We start from the raw sequence: 22,740 nt of genomic DNA on the forward strand, positions 1-22,740 counted from the left end.
TTAGTAAAAACAGCTGATGATTATGATTCATCACCTGGGATTAATAATAAATTATGGGGATAGTAATATGGGTTACTTTGACCAATTAAAAATGCAGTAATGAGTTAAGGTATAGATTTTCATACAACATGTTATTGTTTTGTTATTGAGAAAGCATATTCTGACACTGAATGGAAGGTAAGATAAATATACCTTAGTCCAGTTGGACACAGCTGAGTGAATGTCTTCGCCTTCTTGCAGGCATCAGGAGAGTTGGCGACTGGGGTGAGGGTCATCCCCCATGGCCAACTTGACCAGGGTGGCCTACATAGGTCCTTTGATGTTGCTGTGTCAACACCCATAGTGGGACTAGAATGCCCAGTCTGTGGCAAGCGGTTCCAAGGTCGTAATCGTCGGCAGAATCTAGAGCACCATCTGGTAACACATACTGGTGAACGTCGATACCCCTGTCCACTGTGTCCACATCGTGCAGCTCACAAGTGGCATCTGAAGACTCACCTCCTCCGTCGTCATGCTCAACATCCAGCTTTATCCCAGCTGGCTGGTACAACTGCACAGCCTCCAGACAACATCCAAAGTCATGTTGAAGCCCATAGTCAGCAAGCACAAGTCTAACTTGAATATGTATGTATTATCATAGGAATTGTTTGATTATCAGTCGTCTTAGATCCGCAACTCAGGAATGGAGGGTTTCCAAGTGAAAGATGCATGTTGTTGTATTGCAGGAATGGCGAACTCCTCCGCTTACCTGTGATGTGTGTGGCAAAATGTTCACTGGGCGCAACCGTCGACAAAATCTTCAGCAACATCAGATGATCCATACAGGAGCCAAACCATTCTCATGCCCCTTCTGCTCTCATTGTAGCAACAGAAAAGGGAACCTGGATATGCATATACTTCGTGTACATGGTGATATGCTGGTAGATTACCAGAACAGCCAAGTACCCCACCCAGATTTGGCAAACTAGTAACTGTCCGGGTATCATTCCAAATAAATGTGGAAAGTACTTCAAACGTTCAAGATAAAGGGCTACATGGTTCAATAGAAGTTGGTCAACTGGAAATGATAAATGTTGCTCATTTATGTTGACCTTTTTGGAAATGCAAGCATGGGAACTGAGATTGTGCCATTTTGCAGGGGGATGTTGGGAGCCCTGGTGACGTTATGCTCTGCCCTGTGTGTGGGAAAGCATTCCATGGGCGTAGTCGGCGGTGGAAGTTGGACCGTCATATGCTGCTTCACACTGGAGAAAAACCCTACCAGTGTCCATACTGCTCTCACCGGGCTAACCAAAAAAACAACTTGCGGATGCATATACGAGCTCGACACGAAGATTGGCTGTCTCCTCTAGGAATGTTCTAAACCGTGTAAATGATGAATATTTATGGATTGTGCAGGTCTAGCTTTTTTTTCTTAAGTTATCAGAAGATGAAAGGGTGGGCAATTGCACCTTTTATCAATGAATCAATATTAATATTTTGAAAAGAAGGGAGTCTGTGTAAGTGATTTGTTTTGCAGGGAAAGTGTTCCACCTTAAGAGTGACCTCAACCTTAGAACGGCATCGTCCCTCTACACACTCGCTGCAGACGTCTGCTAAGCCGTGTCCAGTATGTGGCAAAGTATTTGGAGTGGCGAACTTCAGACGACACATGCGTATCCACACAGGAGAAAAGCCTTATGCCTGTCCTTATTGCCCTTATCGGGCTAATCAAAAAAACAATTTAAAGATCCATATAGATGGTCAGCATGAAGATTGGCCTGATGGTACCTCCAAAACTTAATTATTGGTGTTTGTTTTGGCTGTACCATGCAGATTTTCTGCTCATTTTAGTGTGGTATAAAGGAAAATAAAGAATCTTCAAATTTTACTATAAAGATGTTTAAGAGTTGGGGTAGTCTCAGTGAGGGTGATTTGTTTTGCAGGGGAAGTGTTCTACCATAAGAGTGTCGTCAAGCTTTGGACGGCATCATCCAACAACACAATCACAGCTGCAGGTGCCAGCAAAGCCATGTCCAGTGTGTGGGAAATTATTTGGAGACCGGTCCAACTTCAGACGGCACATGCGTATTCATACAGGAGAAAAACCTTATGCATGTCCTTACTGCCCTTACCGGGCTAATCAGAAAAACAACTTGTGGACACACATACATGCTCGGCATGAAGAATGGCCTTTCCCTGCTGGTACATCCAAAACATAACCACTAGTGGAGTGTTTCTGTTGTGAATTTTACTGTTTCTCTGCCCTAATGTTAGTAGAATGGGGTAAGGGAAATAGTCTTAAGTCTGCATTATGTCAATAATAGATGTTATAAAGAGAGGAGGTAGTCTCAGTGAGGGTGATTTGTTTTGCAGGGAAAGTGTTCTACCATAAGAGTGTCCTCAGGCCTGGGGCAGCATCATCTCTCAACACTGCCACAGGCATCATCAAAACAGTGTCCTTTGTGTGGCAAATTTTTTGGAGACAAGTCAAACTTCAGAAGGCACATGCGAATCCACACAGGAGAAAAGCCATATGCCTGTCCTCACTGTTCATACCGGGCTAACCAAAACAATCAACTTAGGAAGCATATATCTGCCTGGCATGAAGATTAGTACTTTCAAGAATGCCTTTAATGTAATAGTTCTGATTTTATTTTGTTTTGGATTCGATTTTGTCTTTTGTGAGGTATGCATTTGTAAGTCAGCAATTGGATCAGATTTGTAAATAAAATCTTTCCAATGATTATTGGGTGTTGGTTTGAAGAGAAGGGGGTAGTCTTAGTGAGGGTGTTGTGTTTTGCAGGGGAAGTCCTCAACCTTCAGAGAGACCTCAGGCCTGGGGCACCATCATCCCTCCGCCCACTCACTGGCAACACGACAGTCGCCATCGCCGGCAAAACTTTGTCCTGTATGTGGCAGAGCGTTTGGAGGCAAGAATCGTCAGTTCAACTTGGCACGGCACATGCGTACTCACACTGGAGAAAAGCCTTACGCCTGTCCCTACTGCCCACACCGAGCTACTCAGAAAGTTAATTTAAAGGGTCATGTAATTACCCGCCATGGTAGAGACAAATGGAATGAAGTAAATGTTCAAGGGAATGATGACTCTGCTGTTATCAGTTGGATAAGCCATCCATCAGGCTTTGAAGATAACAACTATGCCGCTTGAAAGTATGAGAAATTATAAGGATCTTTTAAATCATTCCTCTAGGGATGCACTCAGAGACTTGTTGATTCTCGTCCACAAGATTTCCAAGACAACTAAGCTGGCATGTTGTGCTTTGCAGGGCTGTGAGAGGGAGGTTCATTGGGACGCCTTCCTTCAGTGCCCGTTATGTGGGAAAGCTTTCCATGGAGATTACCGAAAGCGCAACTTGAAGCAGCACATGACCATTCATAGAGGTGAAAAACCGTTTCTCTGCCCCTACTGTCCCCACAAATCCAATCGTAAGAGTAACTTGAAGGTTCACATCACTGCTGTGCACTTGGGTAGTGTGGGGAAAGCAGAGTGATGTAAGGTATCCTTTGTGATTTTTTTTTTTTTTTTTTTTTTTAGTTTTGTCTTATGTTAGCAGTTGGGTTACTATGTACAGTATTTTTTTCTCTTTGTATTAGTAAAATTAAGCACCTAATATTTGTAATGTTTTCTTGGTGCATTGTACAAATGTAAATGTATTCTTTGTATATAATTACACATTTTAAATCAAGAAAGTCTTTATTTTGACCATTTGCTTGTTGAAATTACCATTTGTTCTATATTATGAATTTGAGATGTGAAGGAAAAGCTTGTGAAAATTGCAAAAATAAGATGTAAGGCCTATTTATCATTTGCTGAATGAGGATAGTGAAAATTTATATTAATTCCCCATTTGGTCTCAAATCAGAAAATTGAGTAATATAATACTATCCATTATCTTGAAAATAATTGAAGCAAGTGTTCAGAATAATGAACAAAAGTGTCTGCATTATCCAGAGAAAAAAGTTTTTTTCTGAAATCCAAAATTGATAACATAATGGGTCAATAGTGATTACCCATTTCATTGACACCTGTCTCGGCTACATAGTTGCAATGGCTTGGCACGCTCTCCTGATAGTTCCCTTCCCTTGACACCTGTCTCAAGGAATGCATTACTTGTAAGAGGGTGTGGTTTTCAATTTTCAACTAATTTTGGTACTTTAAAATTTAAACTACAGTGCTGAACAAGAAATATGACGTCTGTTTACAAGCATTTGTGCTATAAATTGAAGACAAAACAAGAATCGGTAGTTTTTAAAAGTTCATATTATGAGCTAAAACTTTTTTTTTTCTTAATATGTCAAGACAATATTTAGCAAAATTTATTAACTGATTATATAATTAGTTGCTTAGTTGGAATGTAAATGGAAAGTGTTAAAGGAAGTTAACATTTGCATAAGTTCACCTCATCCTGGAAACATTCTTGTATCAATATGTTAAACAAGTTACAAGGATTTTCTCTTCGTGCTGGATTTGATATTTACTAGGAAAGAGGAAGAGCTATTTGACATTCAGTACCTTCCTCCCTTGGATAAAAGTGATCATGTCTGTTTGGGAATAAAGTATGCCATGCATTATAATCTGGAAGGAAATAAGGAGGTAGAAGCAGTTGAAAAACCTGATTTCAGGAGAGGACATTATGGGGGACCTTAGAATTTTTTTAATCAGTATAATTTGACAGACTTGTTGCTAGGCAAGGAAGTATATGATAAGGCTCAATATGATAAAGATAAAGATCTCAAGATAACCTGCACAAATTTTTTTTTATTCCAAAGCAGAAGTGTAGAATTAGGAAACAGGATTGGTTTAACAGAAATTGGAAGATGGCCAGAGACCAAAAGACACAAAAATGGAATCAATATAGGAAGAGGCCAAACCCCCAATCATACCAGCGATACAAAGATGCGAGAAACAACTACACGGCAGTGAGGATAGAGGGAGAAAGAAATTAAAAAAAAAAGGGACAGAACCAGGCCTCTTCTATAAATTCATAAACAACAAATTGCAGGTAAAAGACCCCTTAGGTTAGATAAGATTCAGTAAAAGCCTTAGTAAATACTAGTTGTGAAAAAGTTCGTTGATTAATGTTAACATTTGAAGGGATCATTAGATTTTTTCAAGAATTGGGACCAGGCTCATGGAGTAGATGATCTCCCAAAACCCTCTCCAGGTATGAGACCCCCTCAAATGTGTGTACAATGTGCATGTAATTACCTAAGTGTAGTTACTGGATGAGTGTGTATGTATGTATCTGTATTAAACAGCTGGACCAACACTACTTGAACTTAGTGAGGTCTGTTCTCAGCCAAGCCGATAATACATATTCCCAAGTACTGTACTGTATATACTGAAGTTGGTTCACCCCAGTAATATTAACATATTATATTGACAACGTGAATTTATAACTTAACCATAGTTTTACAGTTTTACCTGTTAGGCAGTGTTGAGAAATAATTGGAATATTTAGGTTAGGTAATTTTTGTAAGTTTTAATTTAAAGGAACAAATTCTGGTCATGCATATTGGAAGAATCTTCATTATTCAATAAAATATTTGATAAGTTCTATAATTAATATTTAAAAAAATTTTGGTTTGTTAGGCAACTCTGACCATTAAGTGACATGTTCATATGCAGGATTTTTTTTTTAAGTATATTTAATGTCGAGCACATTAATTTTTAATTTAATGGTGTGATACATAAATGTTTTCATTGTTAGTGCCACATTTCCCGTTCATGTGAGGAGACTTCAGCTGAGAGAAAATTATGACAGTCCAATCCTAAATAAGATTTAAAAACACCTCTCTTCATGTAATGTATGATTCACAATGCAATACATAAAAAGATAAACAAGTCCACTGTAATCCAGTAATAGTTGTCCATAGCTTAACTCAACCATTCTTGACTCTCGGGACCCTCTACCCAATCATGTTAATTTTTGTTTTACCTATAAGTATGGTATCAAACTGCAAATAAATGCTCTCAAATATGAATGGAAAACACAGGTGTATTGATTGTGTGATGGCACTGATTATTGAAATGTTTATGAACATTTCTGCATTCATTTATTTTTAATGTAAATAACAAAGATGGAAATGTGCACATGATCAGTCTATTTACCTGTAAAAGCAAAATAAGCAACTTTCATACTTTCTTGTTAAGTAATTTGCAAAGCAGAGAACATATACACCAGTAGAGCAATTATCTAGTAGTATTATCTAGAGTAATGGTATGGTTGACCATGGTCTCTGGGGGTTCCCCCTGAAAAAACTCTGTCCACTCTTCATGTACTGTACCTGTACATCATCAAAGTGAATAAAGAATGGTTAACTGTGCACTGTATATAGTGCTTGTTTATGAATTGTATTCATAATATTCAAAATACATTTACACCTCAGAAATGGTTTCCACCCAGCCTTGTAGTGGTCTTAACTTTGTGGTTTATTGACTTGGAACTCTACGCATTTCTAGAAATTTTTAATCCACAAACATTTCTAAATATTTTTAATTTGCCCCTATTTCTAAATATATATTCAATGTGCCCTCCACTTTTCTTCCCATACTTAAATGTTGTATATAAGGGATAGATAGATAGATATATAAACTTGAGTAATTATCTAAGTTACAGGACGAGAGTTACGCTTGTGTTTTCCCATCTTCTCGGTACTTGTGGCATGTAACACTTTGTACCTACTGGTGGTTTTGGCCTCTACCACCACCACACTTGTTTCATTATTTGTTATTATTTTGTAAGTGGTGATCATATCACCTCTTATATCTTATTGTTTTGGCATGTAGAAAAATGTATTTACACCATGCTAAAACGAAACCCAATTCATTGTACTTTCCTTTATCAAGGTCATGTGGCAAAGCTGCCCAGCCCAAACTTTTTCTGAAAGGAAAATATCTGGACCAATTTAACAGGATGTAGAAACTATAGTTTCAATACTTTTTGCCAAACCTTATTACTTTAAAAATATTTTTTATAATGCAATGAAAGGGTTAGCAAGGTATGCCTTAAAGGCCTAAAACCTATATAATTTACTTTATAGAATAAGACTACTGTATCCGGCATGTCTGCCTGCAAGCCACATTCACTTTACCTTCTTACACCTTACTTGACCCTGCAACTCTTGACCTCATAGTTCCTGATTGTCTTGTTCTTCAGATAGTGATTAAGAAATTGGTCTATGGCAATGTTATTTTTTTTTTGCCATAACATTGTGAATTCATCGCTGTGAAGCGATGAATTCACAGAACAGATCTAATATAATTAAATTTCCTCAATAGTCTAGAAAACACAGTGCCAAATATCTTACTTGGAGACATAAGTCTACCCAGATTAAAAAGGATAATAAAGAGGACATCAACCTGGAAATAATCAGTCACAGATCTGAGAACTACTTAGATCTTGTTAATAATTTTTTTATCAACCAGCAGATAATAGAGAACAGTAGGAATGAAAATAAAATAATTTTAGATTTAATTTTCATGAACAATAAAAATAAACAGACTAAAATCTCTGATACTACATACCCAGACCACAGTCTCATCCAAGTTAAATACAAGTTAAACCAACATAAATACATACAATACACCGAAAACTATTTATGAAAGAGATGGACTGTTCAATACATTGTTCCAACCTCAAGAGAATTGATTAGGGGGTCTATTAGTACAAAACTTTCATACAAGGAATATAATAATTGACTGCTGAACCTTACAAAGATGCATTTACTGTAACATATTCCTTTGTGGAAGATCAAAAAGAGGACTGACTTTGAGAACACGGGCAACATTACAGGAAAAAATAAGCTTAACCCTTAACTACTGTGATGCACCGCATTTATTGTGAAATTCTGACTGCGCCGAAAATCAGGTGTTTGAAAAAAAAAAATCCACATAAAATGTTAAATTTCTTTTCCTAAACATGTACAAGTAAAAAAAAAAAAAAAAAAAAAAAAAAACCTGGCTGTGGGGACGTGGACACAGTGGTGTGTGATCATCACGGGCTGTTTGCCCGTGCGTGAAGCTCCAGAGGCGGACATTCAAGCCTTGCGAGTTGTCACCAATATATTAACATTTATTTTGTCTATGTAATTTCAATGCTTTATAATTTGTATTTTTAATGGTACAGGGGTACCTCGGTTTAAGAATTTAATTCGTTCCTGGAGACGGTTCGTAAACCAAAGCTAATTTCCCCGTAAGAAATAATGGGAAATGAATTAATCTATTCCTGACTCCAAAAAAAACTTCACTTCAAAGTAAGTTTTTTATACCTAATTCACCCAAATCTACACTACAAAAGTATGTTCAAGTTATTACTTAGCCCCTGCTGATGACTCCTGTTGGCGTATATATGGAAGATGGTGAGGAGGGAGGAGGAGGAGAGGTCCCTTCCATTTTAACATCATTCAGTAAAGAATTTTCTTGAGTGCACTCTGGCACGTTTTACCTGCATACCACTATGTCCTGGTTGTGGCTCACTGCTTGATTTTCTCACAACAAAACGATCCATTGAAGATTGTTTTTCCCTTCGCAACATTTGTGTGTAGTGAGGCATCACATTGTCATTGAAAAGATTAATGCAATGGCCTACTACAGCTTTCTCTGGGTGAGTTGTTTCAATAAAAGTTTGCATTTCTTCCCACATATGACACCACTTCCTAATTGTTGAGGAAGGGACTTATCTTCTGCCTCATCCTCCTCTAAAGAAATATCTCCAGGTGCCTCTTGTTGCTGCTCCTTTTCAAATGCTTGGAGTTCTTAGGTGGTCAGTTCTTCATTGTGTTCTTCCACCAACTCCTCCACATCAGCACCATCCAATTCCAAGCCCATTTTCTTGCCCAGTGTAACAATTTCCACAACAATAGGCGCATCATTTACAGGCTCAAACCCCTCAAAGTCTAGTTCTGTCACACATTCAGGCCACAATTTTTTCCAGCCAGAGATCAAGGTTCTTTGAGTCACTTCTTGCCAGGCTTTGTCAACGAGTTTTAAAGCACTAAAATGTTAAAATGGTGTTTCCAGAACTCTTTGAGGGTGAGGTTTGTGGCTTCAGTCACTTCAAAACATTTCCGAAGTAGTGCCCTTTCATAAAGTTTTTTAAAATTCGCTATGATTTTCTGGTCCATAGGCTGAATTAGAGGAGTGGTGTTAGGAGGAAGGAACTTTATTGTGAGAAAATTATATCTGTTCAACAGTGCATCTTCCAAGCCTGGAGGATGAGCAGGAGCATTTTCGAGGAGAAACAGGGCCGTGAGTGGCAAACTTTTCTCCTGCAGATATTTTTGTTTGGCAGGGCACACCACATCATTCACCCACTCCCTAAATAAAAAAGCATAGTCACCCATGTCTTATTATTAGCCCTCAACATCACACACATTTTTTTTTTTTGCACCATTCTTTTTGAAAACCCTTGGATTTTCAGAATGATACACAAGCAAGCGTTTAATTTTCAAATCGCCACTCGCATTTCCACACAACACAAGCATAAATCTATCTTTCATAGGCTTGTGTCCGGACAATGATTTCTCCTCTTGGGTAATGTATGTCCTCTTAGGCAATCTTTTCCAGAACAGTCCTTTCTCATCACAACTAAACACTTGTTGCAGTAGGTATCCCTCAATCTCTAAAAGCTCTTTAAATTCGTCAATAAATCTTTCAGCCGCTGGTTTGTCTGAGCTAGCAGCCTCCCCGTGCCTCACAACACTATGAATACCACTTTTTCTAAATTTGTCAAACCATTCCCTGCTTGCCTTTAGTATCTGCACTCGTTCCAGGGGTTTTCTTTACAAGATCTTCTGGCCCTGGCTTTCTCACAAATGATTGACCTCTGAAACACTATCACCCGCTATCTCCTTGTTGTGTATCCAAATTAATTGACTTTTCCATATCCTCAAGTATTTGTGGTCTTTGTTTCGTGATTGTTAATGCGCATTTTGCCACTTTAGCACTCATAATGTCCCTTTTCTTGGCAAGTACAGTGCATATTGTTGATATGGATTTGTTGTACTATCTGGCTAGTTCAACAAGTTCCATTTTCATGCTTACGAATGATCTCTTGTTTTTCCTCTATTGTCATTCTCATATGCGATTTGTTGCCTTGAACCTTACCTCTGGCTTTCTTTGGATCCATGGCGAGATATATAATAACAATTTTTATGCAGACATGGCCAAAATTCTGACAAAAAACTGTAAATTCTTGTGAAGATTTCAGGCGGGATAGTCACTGGGCGCGAGGCACTGTTAAACTGTGTCGAGATCGCCGTGCCACCACGAGCTAGGTCGGTTGTACACGTATCAAACTCATATCCCGATGCAAAGTTCGTATCCCGATTCAAATTTTCCGAGCAAATTGGGCTCGTAGCCCGAAAAGTTCGTAAACAGGGACATTAGTAACTCGAGTGCATATATAATTATATAACCTGAGTATATATATATATAATATATAACCCAATATATATATATAATATATAACTCGAGTATATATATATAATATATAACCCGAGTATATATACATAATATATAACCCGAGTATATGTACATAATATATACATCATACAACCTGTATATGATGGACATTTGTGTCTTTTTCAATACAGCAAAATGTTCATAATGTTCCGTGGAACTGTGATACATGTGTCAGTAATGTCCACAACAAATGTTCATTGGTGTAATACAATGGTAGCTCCCACTTACGAATTTAATCCGTTCCCAGAGACAGGTCGTAACACGAAAATTTGTAACTGGAAACAAATTTTCCCATAAGAAATAATATATTTAATTGATCTGTCCCACACCCCCAAAAATATTAACTTCTAAATGCATTATATACCAAATGCCAAATTTTTTTTTGCTAGCTACAATACAGTATGTATATCTTACCTTCATTAAGGACTTGTTGGTGTATAGAAGATTGTGAGGAGGGGGGAAGGAAGAGAAGTGTTAACTGTTTGGAAGTGGAGTCCCCTTCCATTATAACATCAGGCAGTGATGACTTTTCTGGGGTACACACTCCTACGTTTTGCCTGCATACCTGGTTGTCGCTCACCGCTTGCGTGTCTTACTTAGAATCTTTCTAAAGACACTTTGTTTTTCACGTTTTAACATTTTTGTCTGTAGTGAGACATCACATTCATTCACTATGAAAGATCTCTTGTTTTTCCTCTATGGTCATCCTCACATGTTTTCTTAGGTTGAACCTTACCACTTACTTTCTTGGGACCCATGGCATGATATATAATAATTACTTTTTATGTTGAAAAAACAACAAAAAAAAAAACTGATTCTTTACAAGCATGATCGTCATTAAGCGGGCGGCTCTGGTAAACTAAGGTGAGGTAAAAAGATAAATTTGTAAGGTAGTCTTGAAAAGATCACTTTGTAAGGTTCAGGTATTCTGGAAGAGATTCGGGAAATCTGGAAGAGATTGTCAATTTTTAAAAGATCTCTTTGTAGGATAGGATTGAAAGAATCTAGGTATTCTTGGAAAGATCTAAGATAAGCTTAATGACAAAATTCTTTCCTGGTATTACTTATATCTTCACCTGTATATGGGAAAGTGGGTGTATCTATATAAATTGGAGATAACAAGGGTGGGCATGGGGGAACACTGAGCTGCTACTGGATACGCTCGCTGTATCGTCCTCATCGGTGCTGTATCCTTGTGTTGGGTCCTTTTTGTGCCTAGCTTCATCAATATCATGACCCTAATGTTCTTCAAACAATAAGGTCTGAATTTCTCTGACAGAGCAGTCTTTCAACACTGCATCAGACAGGGGTTAGGAGCCAGAGGCGTATGTGCCATATATGGTAGCTCACATGGAACTGATCCACCCAGGCCTCCACCCCTAGGAAGCAGCCCGTGACAGCTGACTAACACCCAGGTACCTATTTTACTGCTAGGTAACAGGGGCATAAGGTGAAAGAAACTCTGCCCATTGTTTCTCGCTAGCGCCCGGGATCGAACCCGGGACCACAGGATCACAAGTCCAGCGTGCTGTCCGCTCGGCCGACCGGCTCCACATTTGATGATACCAAAAAAAAAAAAAATGGAAGTAAACAATTCAGTCCAACATTAGAAAACAAAAACTATTGAGTTGATTCATAGAAAAAAAGTAAATATTTGTGACCCGTTACTTTTCATAGTACATTAGGTTGCATTTGGCATGTTGGTAACCATAATGTACGAAGCACAACCTATTGGTTGAGAGGAATGGTTGGATCAAGATCTTCATGTCAGCAGGTCTTAATAATAATCACGCAATTCATTCTTCATATTGACTAGCATGTGGTAAAGGGTTTTGTGCCAGAATTTTATACGTACATACTGTATATTCAATTATTTTCAATTATTATTGGGGTGGGGAGGAGGGTGGATTAAACATTACTATAAAGAATTTTTGAAGCAAATGATGAATAGTAAGGTGGTGGTGGGTTGGCCAGAGGCAATAGAGTTGTTGGGTTTTAAATTTCCCCATGTATCACATGAGTTATTTAATCTTTGGAAATATATTTCTACTTTTATCACCATCCTCAGCTACATGATTGCTGCTGTAAGAGATCTTGTTAACAAAAAGAAGGCAAATACGGCTTAGATAATATGAAATTTAACAAATACATAAACATGCATTTATCAGGCAAGCAGCAATATTAAAAAAAAAAAATGTGTAGAATAAATGTGGCTTGGGGCACATTTTCATAACTGTTTTCATAATTCTGTGTACAGGTTTTGAGCTGTTATTACCTGGAGGGTGTTTTTGGAGTTATTCTGCTCCCGAATAATATATGCTAAAATATTTTACTAGTACTGTATGAATAAATTTAGATCCAAAAAATTCCTTTGGGCATGGATGAGACCCTGACATGTGGTTCAATAATAGTCACTTGTCTCCTTTTAATTTCATTTGATTATATTTTTGAAATTATATTTCATTGATTTAGAAATAAGGATTTCATTCACTGTGCTGTAGTTTACATTTAAATTTGGTTGGATGCTAATATGGTCATGTTCCCACCTGTTAGCTTGGTGGCAGCTTAGGTAAACATTCCTCACAGAGAGGAAATTTGTAACATCCACTGGACAATTTGCACTGAGCATGAACTGTTTCACCAATGCACAAATTCCATAGAGTGATGGGCACACAGTATTTTCTAATATTTCTGTCTAAGACATGACACTCATGAAAACTGATTATTATAATATTTAAAGATAATGCAGCATATTAGATAGCTTTTACAGTTCAATATGCTATTGGAGAACATCCTGGCATTATTGCAGTTTTGTTTTATGCATTAGTACAGGCAGTAGTTTTGTTTTTCTCTGGTGTCTGGATAATGGCAACTTTGCCCTATCTTTATTTACTAATTTAACTGCCTTTGATAAATTTATTGTTAATCCGTGTAGTTATTGTCAAACATTGATTCATGGGGTAATGCAGTTATTATAGGTTATCTTGAGGTTATCTTGAGATGATTTCAGGGCTTAGCGTCCTCACGGGCTGGTCCTTGACCAGGTCTCCTTTTTGTTATACACCCCCCCAGGAAGCAGCCCGTAGCAGCTGTCTAACTTCCAGGTACCTATTTACTGCTAGGTAACAGGGGCATCAGGGTGAAAGAAACATTTTGCCCATTTGTCTCTGCCTCCACTGGGGATTGAACCCGGAACCTCAGAACTACGAATCTGACGCGCTGTCCACCCAGCTGTCAGGCCCCACTCAGGCTGTTAGGTATGATTGTGATTGATTTAGGATTGATTTGCTCCCTAAGGTTGATGTAGGTTACTACCTGGTAACAAATACAAATGTAAATATGGTTATTATACTTCTATGGATGTTCAGTTATTAGCTTGTCTAGACTTGAAAAACGTAACACTTTTGTGCTCCAGACACACTGCGTGTTCTGGACGGTAAACATTCTGAAATCCCCAGATGGCTTGTGGGCCATTCAGCGATGCAATTGTTTTTTAGAATCATTTACCATTTTCTAACGCATTTGTTGGTTTAATAAATTTGGTGTCCAAATGTTTGCAAATGACTTTAGAAAATAGATCCAAACGCAAAACCAAATATTTATAATAGATTTTGGTTCTGTTCACACGCTGTAGAATGTAAACCTAGTGCACACAGTGAATCAGCGATAAAGCTTATGTACAAGTTAGAGGATACCTTTGCTGGCCTAGTGGGTGGCCCGCCACACACCGCAAGGTAGGCAGAGCGTTGCCCGTGAGCCCCACCACCACACTTCAATGTTTATACTCTTTTTCAGCTTTCTCACCTGGAATTTCGTGCTGTCGTTCAGTTTGTTATCAAATTGTTTGCAATAGACTCTAAACTCTCTAGACTATATGCAAATAGACTCTATTTGCATATAAGATCAAATATAAGTACATGGCTATCAATATCATAAGATAAAGTACTGGTACTGTACACCGTTGTGTCAAAAAACTGGCTTTTCGTCATTGTTAATTAAGTCATTATTCATTCCCGACATATTTTTTATACCATATCATTCGTTTTTGTGTTGCTTCCTTTATAAGTGTTTGTACCACAATATCATATGTATAAAAAAGCAAATAAACATATCTGCACTTACTACCCAAATGTTGTAGAGCATGGGTTCAACATTAGGTAGAGTCCCTCCACTTGCTCCAGGAAAAGATTTCCTAAAGTTGCTCAACAGATGTTTTTTTAGGTGGAGGGGAGATGTTGACGTGCATTTTAAAACAAGTCTCATATTATTCAAACAATAAATTTAATTTTTACAAATTTTAAAGGTTTTATGCCGCATATATGAACCATCATGGTACGAAAGTGTTAAAATGTTTGCAATCATTTTACATTTTCTTGGTTATTTCTTGGGTTATAACTAAATATTTTGTGTCAAAATGTTTGCCCATAAATTCTCTAGAGAATCGATACAAAATCAAAATTATATTTATTATAGATTATTCATTCCAGCGATGAATATTCTAATGTGTATGAGTAGCAATAGGATGCTGTGATTTAGAATCATCAAAACATTTACAGTACTGTCGAAGTTTTGACGATGCTAAATTGCAGCAATGGAACATGAAAGTGTTAGTAATTCTTTCTAATTATAATTAGAAAAAGCTAATATTATAATATAATTACAGCTATTTATAGCTTTGCTATAAATAGATGATGATATTTTGTACTGTCAGCAAAATAATTGTCAGATATAGCATATATGTAAACGTTTATTTGTTTATAACATATAAACACCGATTCATTAGTAGTGTTGAAGCATATGCTGACCAAAGTTTGTTCAGGCCACCTAAATTTACAAGCTTCCGAAGCTATTCCAACAGTGTACTGCTCACCTAACTAAAGTACTTGAACAAATCTTTATCCAAGTTAGCATAGTTATTTTTTTTATCCCTTTGTATTGGTAAGGTGATATATGAATGTAGGTAAAACCATTGTTTCATAGAAAAGCAATGGATTTAATTAATATTGCATGTGCTGAATGGTTGTGACCAGTTTCCTTATTCTGAAAAATTGGAAACACAATGTACGTATATCAATATTTTCAGATGGTATTCTGATATTTCTTTATTTGCTGATGCCTATATTCTGATACATACTATAAAATACTAACATTCTGATATGCATAACAATGCTTCTTGTGATCTTGGGGTTTGTAAACACTGACATAGTAAGTAAATAGCAATAATTATAATCATGGTAACTAGATTCCAACCCTGAGAAAATCCGTAAGAACCGTGATAAGGAGATTTGAACCTGTGCGGTGGGTATTCCCACGCACATGCCCCAGACAATCAGGCCACGACATGGTTGTGTATTTTCTCGTTGATACATCATGATAGTGTGATTACTGTCTGTTGAAAGAGGAGCGACAGAGGTAGAACATTCCTACATGACAGTCAGAATGCATGGGGGGATTGTGGGGGGAAAATCCCTATTCATCTTCAGTGGAAGCCTCATGAAACCCTTGTTTTTTCAGTAGAACTCCAGGTTGCAATACTTTTACTGTCGTGATTTTCTCATTGATACGGCACATTAGTGTGATTACTCTGTATATTCCAACCCTCTGAATTTCAAATCTCTTGCTCATTCCATGACAGATCATACAGTGCACTACACCATACCTCTTCCAATTTTCCTTTAAGTTGGTGTTTATCTTTATTCCGAAACCTGGAGATCCAAATAACAGATCATTCTGACTTCGTTCAAAGGTATGCTCCCCTCCCCTAGTTTGGGGGTTTGCAAGCCCACCCCATTTTCAAATTCACATATCTCGGTTCATAATTTAACAAGTTGATATTGTTAACATAGTTGTTGAGCATAATAATTGGAGAACATGGTAGGGGGGCAGTCAGTATAATTGTTACATACTAAATACACAGTTGCACCCAAAAATGCTACCACAGCTGATACACAGAGAGAAGCACTTTCCCAGAGCTGTGTTGGAACCTTCTCAGGACAAATATACCAATTCTAGGATTTATTCCTTCGAGAGAGTAAAGTTGCACAACAAATGTGTTTTTCAGCCAGCCTCCGCAGGAGGATACATGGGATGAAAAATGGAGGCAAGGCCAGTTATCGGGACAGTAAGAGCTGCCTGGCTCTTACTGTCGAAGATCACAAAGTTAGTGTACAACTCCCTGGCTGGAATATGTATGTAGCATTCATACCAAATGGCCTTTCCAAAATTAAGAATTAATAAAACTAAATTTCAAAGAAGCTTTCAACCTGGTAAAAAAAAGAGAGAGATATGGTATTGGAAGCCATTCCAATTCGTTTCAACTATATACAACATAGAGTTGACTCTGTTGTCTGATGAGCATGAAGGAAACTACAGTTGTTCACCTGCTTTTCTCTTCAGCAAAGCTGTTAAAGAAGGCCTCAAGCAGAGGTGACCATACACTCCAGCAAATGCACAGTCTCTGCACCAGCTGTAAGGCTCTACAGCTGTTGAAATCTTAAGATGCAGTAAAGATCTGATTTAATTAAGATATTCTGGTAAACACTCATCTACAACGTTCTGCTAGGGGGCACCTTTGGGTTTGAATGCCACATGCTGCAATACTAAAAAAAATGAGGAGGACAATATAAAGAGTAGATATCTGGAATTACCATGACGCTTTATACCTCCTGACAAGGTGTATTTCCTGACTTGTATTTCCTATGATGCACGCCTTCTCTCCCTCCCTTGAAGATTGCCAATGGACCAAGCAACACTTGCAGTTAGTGTAAGTGGTATAGGTACCCACAAGACAATGCAGATTACATTGCCAGCATACTTTTCCTACCAGAACATTTAATTTCTTGTATTGGTGTTCATGAAACCAAGTTCATTGAAAGAGTTACTGTGGTGCCTTTCAACTTTGTGGCCCTTTCTGACTATGCATAGATGTAACTGCCACAATGAATCAGCAACTGCAAAATGAATCAGCAGACCAAGATGGCCATCATGGTCTCTAATCTACTATTTGTAAGTCAGAGGAAACAATTGCTAGGCATGAAGCAAAGGCTTACCAACATCCAAGTATCCAGCACAAATGGAACCTCAAATGTTTAGACCTGATAGCAGTCAGCAGTATCTTGGAAGGGTGGGGGGAGTCAATACTTTAGAATCAGCATTGCAGAATTGCTTGCAAATTGTTATTTATGGATCTCTTATTTACCTCATTCTGCTGGTTCTTACGCCCGATTTTTAGGTCGCTAACTGGCACCATATTTAGAGTCATTGGCTGTTAAATCCAGAATACGGTATTGAGTTTAGAGGGTCTGATGTGCATTAAACTGGAGGCCACTATTATGTTTGTGACAACTTTGCCCTCGCTAGGCCAGTGGTTACATTTTCCCTTCACAGATTTCACTGCTTCTGTTATGCAGCATGTAGTCAGAGCTAATCACAGTCACAACCTGTCAGTGGTAGCCATGGTCTAGTCACAATCAGTCATAAGTTAGTCAGTCGTAAACAGTCAAAGTCAGCATTCACAGCTGTGACAGCAACCAGTCACAGTGTGTAAACAACATGAGTCTGATGTTTACAGAACACCAATGTTATGTTCTCCCACAAACCCAATGTACCTTCTTGTATATATGTCAGGGCAGTCAGTCAAACAGGGCAGTCAGTCAGTCATGGCAGTCAGCCAGTCATGGAGGGCAGTTTGCCTTCAAGGCCAGCCTAGAATCTGAACCATATTAATACTGTGTACTGGCCATCTACACATGCCTGTAGGGGTGGAGGATATTTCTGGGAAGTCTGGAAACCACAGCCAATCTGTGTTAGTCTGCCTGCTACCTTACTTGCAAACGCAGCTCACTTGCCTGAACCTACCCAAGTCTGCCTAACCACCCGAACCCATCCAAGCCCGCCTACCCACCCGAACCCACCCGAACCCACCCAAGCCTGCCTACCCACCCGAACCCACCCAAGCCTGCCTACCCACCTGAACCCACCCAAGCCTGCCTACCCACCTGAACCCACCCAAGCCTGCCTACCCACCCGAACCCACCCAAGCCTGCCTACCCACCTGAACCCACCCAAGCCTGCCTACCCACCTGAACCCACCCAAGCCTGCCTACCCACCCGAACCCACCCAAGCCTGCCTACCCACCTGAACCCACCCAAGCCTGCCTACCCACCCGAACCCACCCAAGCCTGCCTACCCACCTGAACACACCCACCTGAACCCACCCAAGCCTGCCTACCCATCCGAACCCACCCAAGCCCGCCTACCCATCCGAACCCACCCAAGCCCACCTACCTGCATGAACCCATCCAAGCCCGCCTACCTGCCCAAACCCACCCAAGCCCGCCTACCTACTCGAACCCACCCAAGCCCGCCTACCTGCTCGAACCCACCCAAGCCCGCCTTCCTGCCCAAACCCACCCAAGCCCGCCTACCTGCTCAAACCCACCCAGGCCCGCCTACCTGCTCGAACCCACCCAGGCCCGCCTACCTGCTCGAACCCACCCAGGCCCGCCTACCTGCTCGAACCCACCCAGGCCCGCCTACCTGCTCGAACCCACCCAGGCCCGCCTACCTGCTCGAACCCACCCAGGCCCACCTACCTGCTTGAACCCACCCAGGCCCGCCTACCTGCTCGAACCCACCCAGGCCTGCCTACCTGCTTGAACCCACCCAGGCCCGCCTACCTGCTCGAACCCACCCAGGCCCGCCTACCTGCTCGAACCCACCCAGGCCCGCCTACCTGCTCGAACCCACCCAGGCCCGCCTACCTGCTCGAACCCACCCAGGCCCGCCTACCTGCTCGAACCCACCCAGGCCCGCCTACCTGCTCGAACCCACCCAGGCCCGCCTACCTGCTCGAACTCGCCCATGCCCGCCGATCAACCACCAATCCATCCACCACCCTTCCTGCCCACTAGCCAGCTAGTTCACCTGCCCACCCCTATTCCTGCCTGCCTGCCTTTCTACCAGCCAACCAGTTACCCATTCATCCATCCATCCATCCATTCAGCCCAATTGCCTGCCCACTTACCAAATAGTTAACCATCCAGCCAGTCCACTTGCCTGCCCACCTACCAGCCAGTTAACCAGCCTGTCAGCCCACCATCCATCCTGTTGCTCTCCCTAATTTGACTAAACAGTTACCGACATTTTTTAAAACCTCCGGATTTAGTGGAGTCCCTCATTTAATGATATGGTCTGCAAGTACTGTATATGTATAGACAGTATAGTACAGGCAGTTTCTGATTTACGAACATTCATCCATACAAACTCCATACACTACAATAGCCATTACAGTTGCATCCACGGCTACTTAAAAACTTATTATTAGCATAACCACAGACTCCACTATGACCATAATTTCATTAACTTAGATCACTACATTCCTGTTCTAGGTACAGTAGTCTGTGCTTTTTACACAACCTAAATTGGTACATTCTCTGTATTTATTTCAGCATCGTGTAATGATTACATCCTTGTACTTATTGCCGTATTTTGCACTTTCTCGCTTTGTACTTGCTACACGATCCTGTACCCGATAAACAACCCTGTACTCATTACATGACCCTGTTAGTTTCGCAAAATATGCCAACCCGGAGATATCTTACTCAATCCTGGAATTTACCATGATTGAGAGAGAAATACACATACCTAGTGTATTTTTCTAATGTAAAAAAGGCTCTAGTTTTCTATAGTGTAAAATGATCTCCTGCATTCTCATTCCCTTAACTCTCCTAGGTTTCCTTTTCCACATTCACCTTCTTTCCATTTCTCCCCATTCTTCCTAGCTTTTTTTTTAATTTGTGTGTTTTTCACATCACCCTCAAGTTAAACAGTTTAGGTTCTTCTTTTCACACTCAAATTAATTTGGCTTAATGTATTAACTGGGTTTATATACTTAATGTATACATTAATTTTTGTAATATATTGCTTTTAAAACATGTTGCCAAGAAAGACAACAAATAATGTTCACACAGCTCTCCATCACGCGGTAGTATTTCATAAGTGGAAATTTCCTCTTTATGGATGACATAATTCAATCTGTTAAAGTTTGATGGTTTGCAAAAGGTACTAGGTTGAAATTTGGGATAAGTGGGGTCAATCTCTGAAGCCGGTGCTTGTATTGCAGGTAGGTCGGGTGTCCCCAGGCAGGACAAGTGGCCTTACCTGTGAAATCTGTGGTAAGGTATTCAGCGGCAAGAACCAGCGCCAGCTGCTGCGCCGGCACACACTCATCCATACTGGCGAGAAGCCTCATGCGTGCCCTAATTGTCCATATCGTACCAACCAGAAATGCAACCTCAACATGCACATAGCCACTGTGCATCGTGCAGCTCCTTTCCTACACCCATCCCTGACTCCTGCCTTTTCTTTACCACAGCCATCTAGTTCACACAGTACTCGCAATGTTACAACCCAAAATGTGGCTACTTCAGCAGTTACAATTCTAAACTTTCGAAATAAAGGGGGCAAGCTGCAGTAACTTGGAAATGGACATAGATATCTTTTTAGGAAGTAGAATTCTATCTTCAAGAAATTTGTATTAAGTAAAGCTACAAGATTTGTATCCAGTGGGAGGGTAAACTTGTTGAAAACATTTTGCCGATTGGACGATGAGTCACAATATGCCCAAACGATCTGGTGACCAAACCACACATCAGAGAAGATGAAGAAACAACGAAGTTTCGTTCCATCCTGGACCATTATCAAGAGAGACAACTTGATAATATTCCTGGACAGACTGAAACGTCGTTGTTTCTTCATATTCTGATTTGATCATCATTTTGCCGATCCTTTGATGATAACTATTTGTAGTGTTGTTTATTCTACATATTATTAATGAGGGTAGAGTATAATAATTTAGGTGCAAATCAAGGCACTAAGTGGGGCTGTTGTGTGTTGCAGGGTGCGAAGGTAGACGTGGTTGCCCCGGGCGGGTGCGAGGGGCTAGAGGGGCGCGGGCTCGTCTGCCACGTGTGTGGCAAGGCATTCTACAGCCGCAATCGTCGACAAGATCTCCAACGACATTTTCTCTCTCATACTGGGGAAAGGCCTTTTCCATGCCCTTTCTGTCCATACCGAGCCTCTTTGAAGGGAAATCTGAAAAAACATGTACATGGTCTTCATGCCCAGTTTCTAAAAGCATTGGATAAAAATATAATTTTTTCAAATGCCTCTGTTATTTTGTCTCCACCCCCACTGAGTATGGCTCATGACAATACAAGTCAATCCAACTGAAAAAGTCCTGAATGTTCAGGCTTTCTGCCACTTAAATATTTAAAGCTCTTGCTTTGCCTTACTAAACCTGCTAAGATATAAGCAAGACCAAGGGAGAATAGCATTAGCAGAGGAAGATACATTCATCGTTAAGCATACGGAGGCTGACGTGCGGTGTTGTTGTTTCAGGGGCGGGTGGCGGCCTGGCAGTCCGCGTTGGTGGCACACCGCCCCCATCTGCCAACCCCCACTTCTCCATCTGTTGCTGTTGAGTGCATAACATGTGGCAAGATCTTCTACGGCTTCAACCGCAAGTTCCTGTTAAAGCGACATATGATTACTCATACTGGTGAAAAACCATTCCAGTGTCCACATTGCCCACACAGAGCAAACTTGAAACAGAATTTGGAAGTGCATATCAAAAGGAAGCACAGATACCAGCTGTCCTCAGGGTTTATGTCTTCTACTCAAGCAGAAACTCTTTAAAGTAGAAACATTATTTTTATATTCTACTCTGAAAATGTGTTACTTTGTGCAGTTAATTTTTAGTGATATTAAGAAGTGGATGTGGGAATGTGCTGATCGTGAAGTGGAAGGTTAAGTGTGCCCTGTATTGCAGGCGGGTGGAGGGACGACGCAGGAACAAGTGGGAGCTGTCCTAGAGCCTGGCACCTGCCATCTGTGTGGCAAGCACTTCCCCCCTACTGCATCCTCTTGGCGGCAGAAATTAGAGCGCCATTTTCTGACACACACAGGAGTTAAGCCTTATCGTTGCCCATATTGCCCACACCACAGTGGCAGGAAGGATTCTATCAGGAGGCATAGTAGGATTATGCATCCTGATAAGCCACCCCTCTCTGCCTCAGATGTAGTCTTGGCATATGATCAGACTGTCACACAAATTTGAAGAATTCATTTACCAAGGTATTGAACATTGGAGAATAGGACAGTTACTTTTTAACCCATTATCAACCAGTGTTTTGAACATTTCCAAAAAATGTATGAAAAGGCAAATGCGTGACAGCAAGGGAGAGGGTGGAACACTGAGTGGTGGTTTGTG

General features: G+C 40.1%; 1 protein-coding gene across 45 annotated transcripts in view; it reads left to right on the plus strand.

Annotated features, from left to right (window-relative positions):
* LOC123764388 (longitudinals lacking protein, isoforms H/M/V) overlaps positions 1-22,740 on the plus strand; it is a 130,566-nt gene that overhangs the window by 37,377 nt on the left and 70,449 nt on the right. The window contains exons 5-6 of one of the 45 annotated variants that reach the window (XR_006773555.2): positions 1-109; positions 241-378. The exon at positions 1-109 is cut by the window's left edge and continues 217 nt beyond it. The exons of 33 other annotated variants lie outside the window; for them this stretch is intronic. Coding sequence is in view for 11 of the 12 variants with exons in the window: in XM_069315928.1 (XP_069172029.1) it covers positions 241-615 (375 nt within the window). In the remaining variant the exon portion in view is untranslated. 11 more of the 45 variants (XM_069315928.1, XM_045752127.2, XM_069315934.1 and 8 more) reach the window with 11 other exon arrangements.

This window comes from Procambarus clarkii, chromosome 82 (assembly GCF_040958095.1).
Source record: "Procambarus clarkii isolate CNS0578487 chromosome 82, FALCON_Pclarkii_2.0, whole genome shotgun sequence".
Lineage (NCBI taxonomy): Eukaryota > Metazoa > Arthropoda > Malacostraca > Decapoda > Cambaridae > Procambarus > Procambarus clarkii.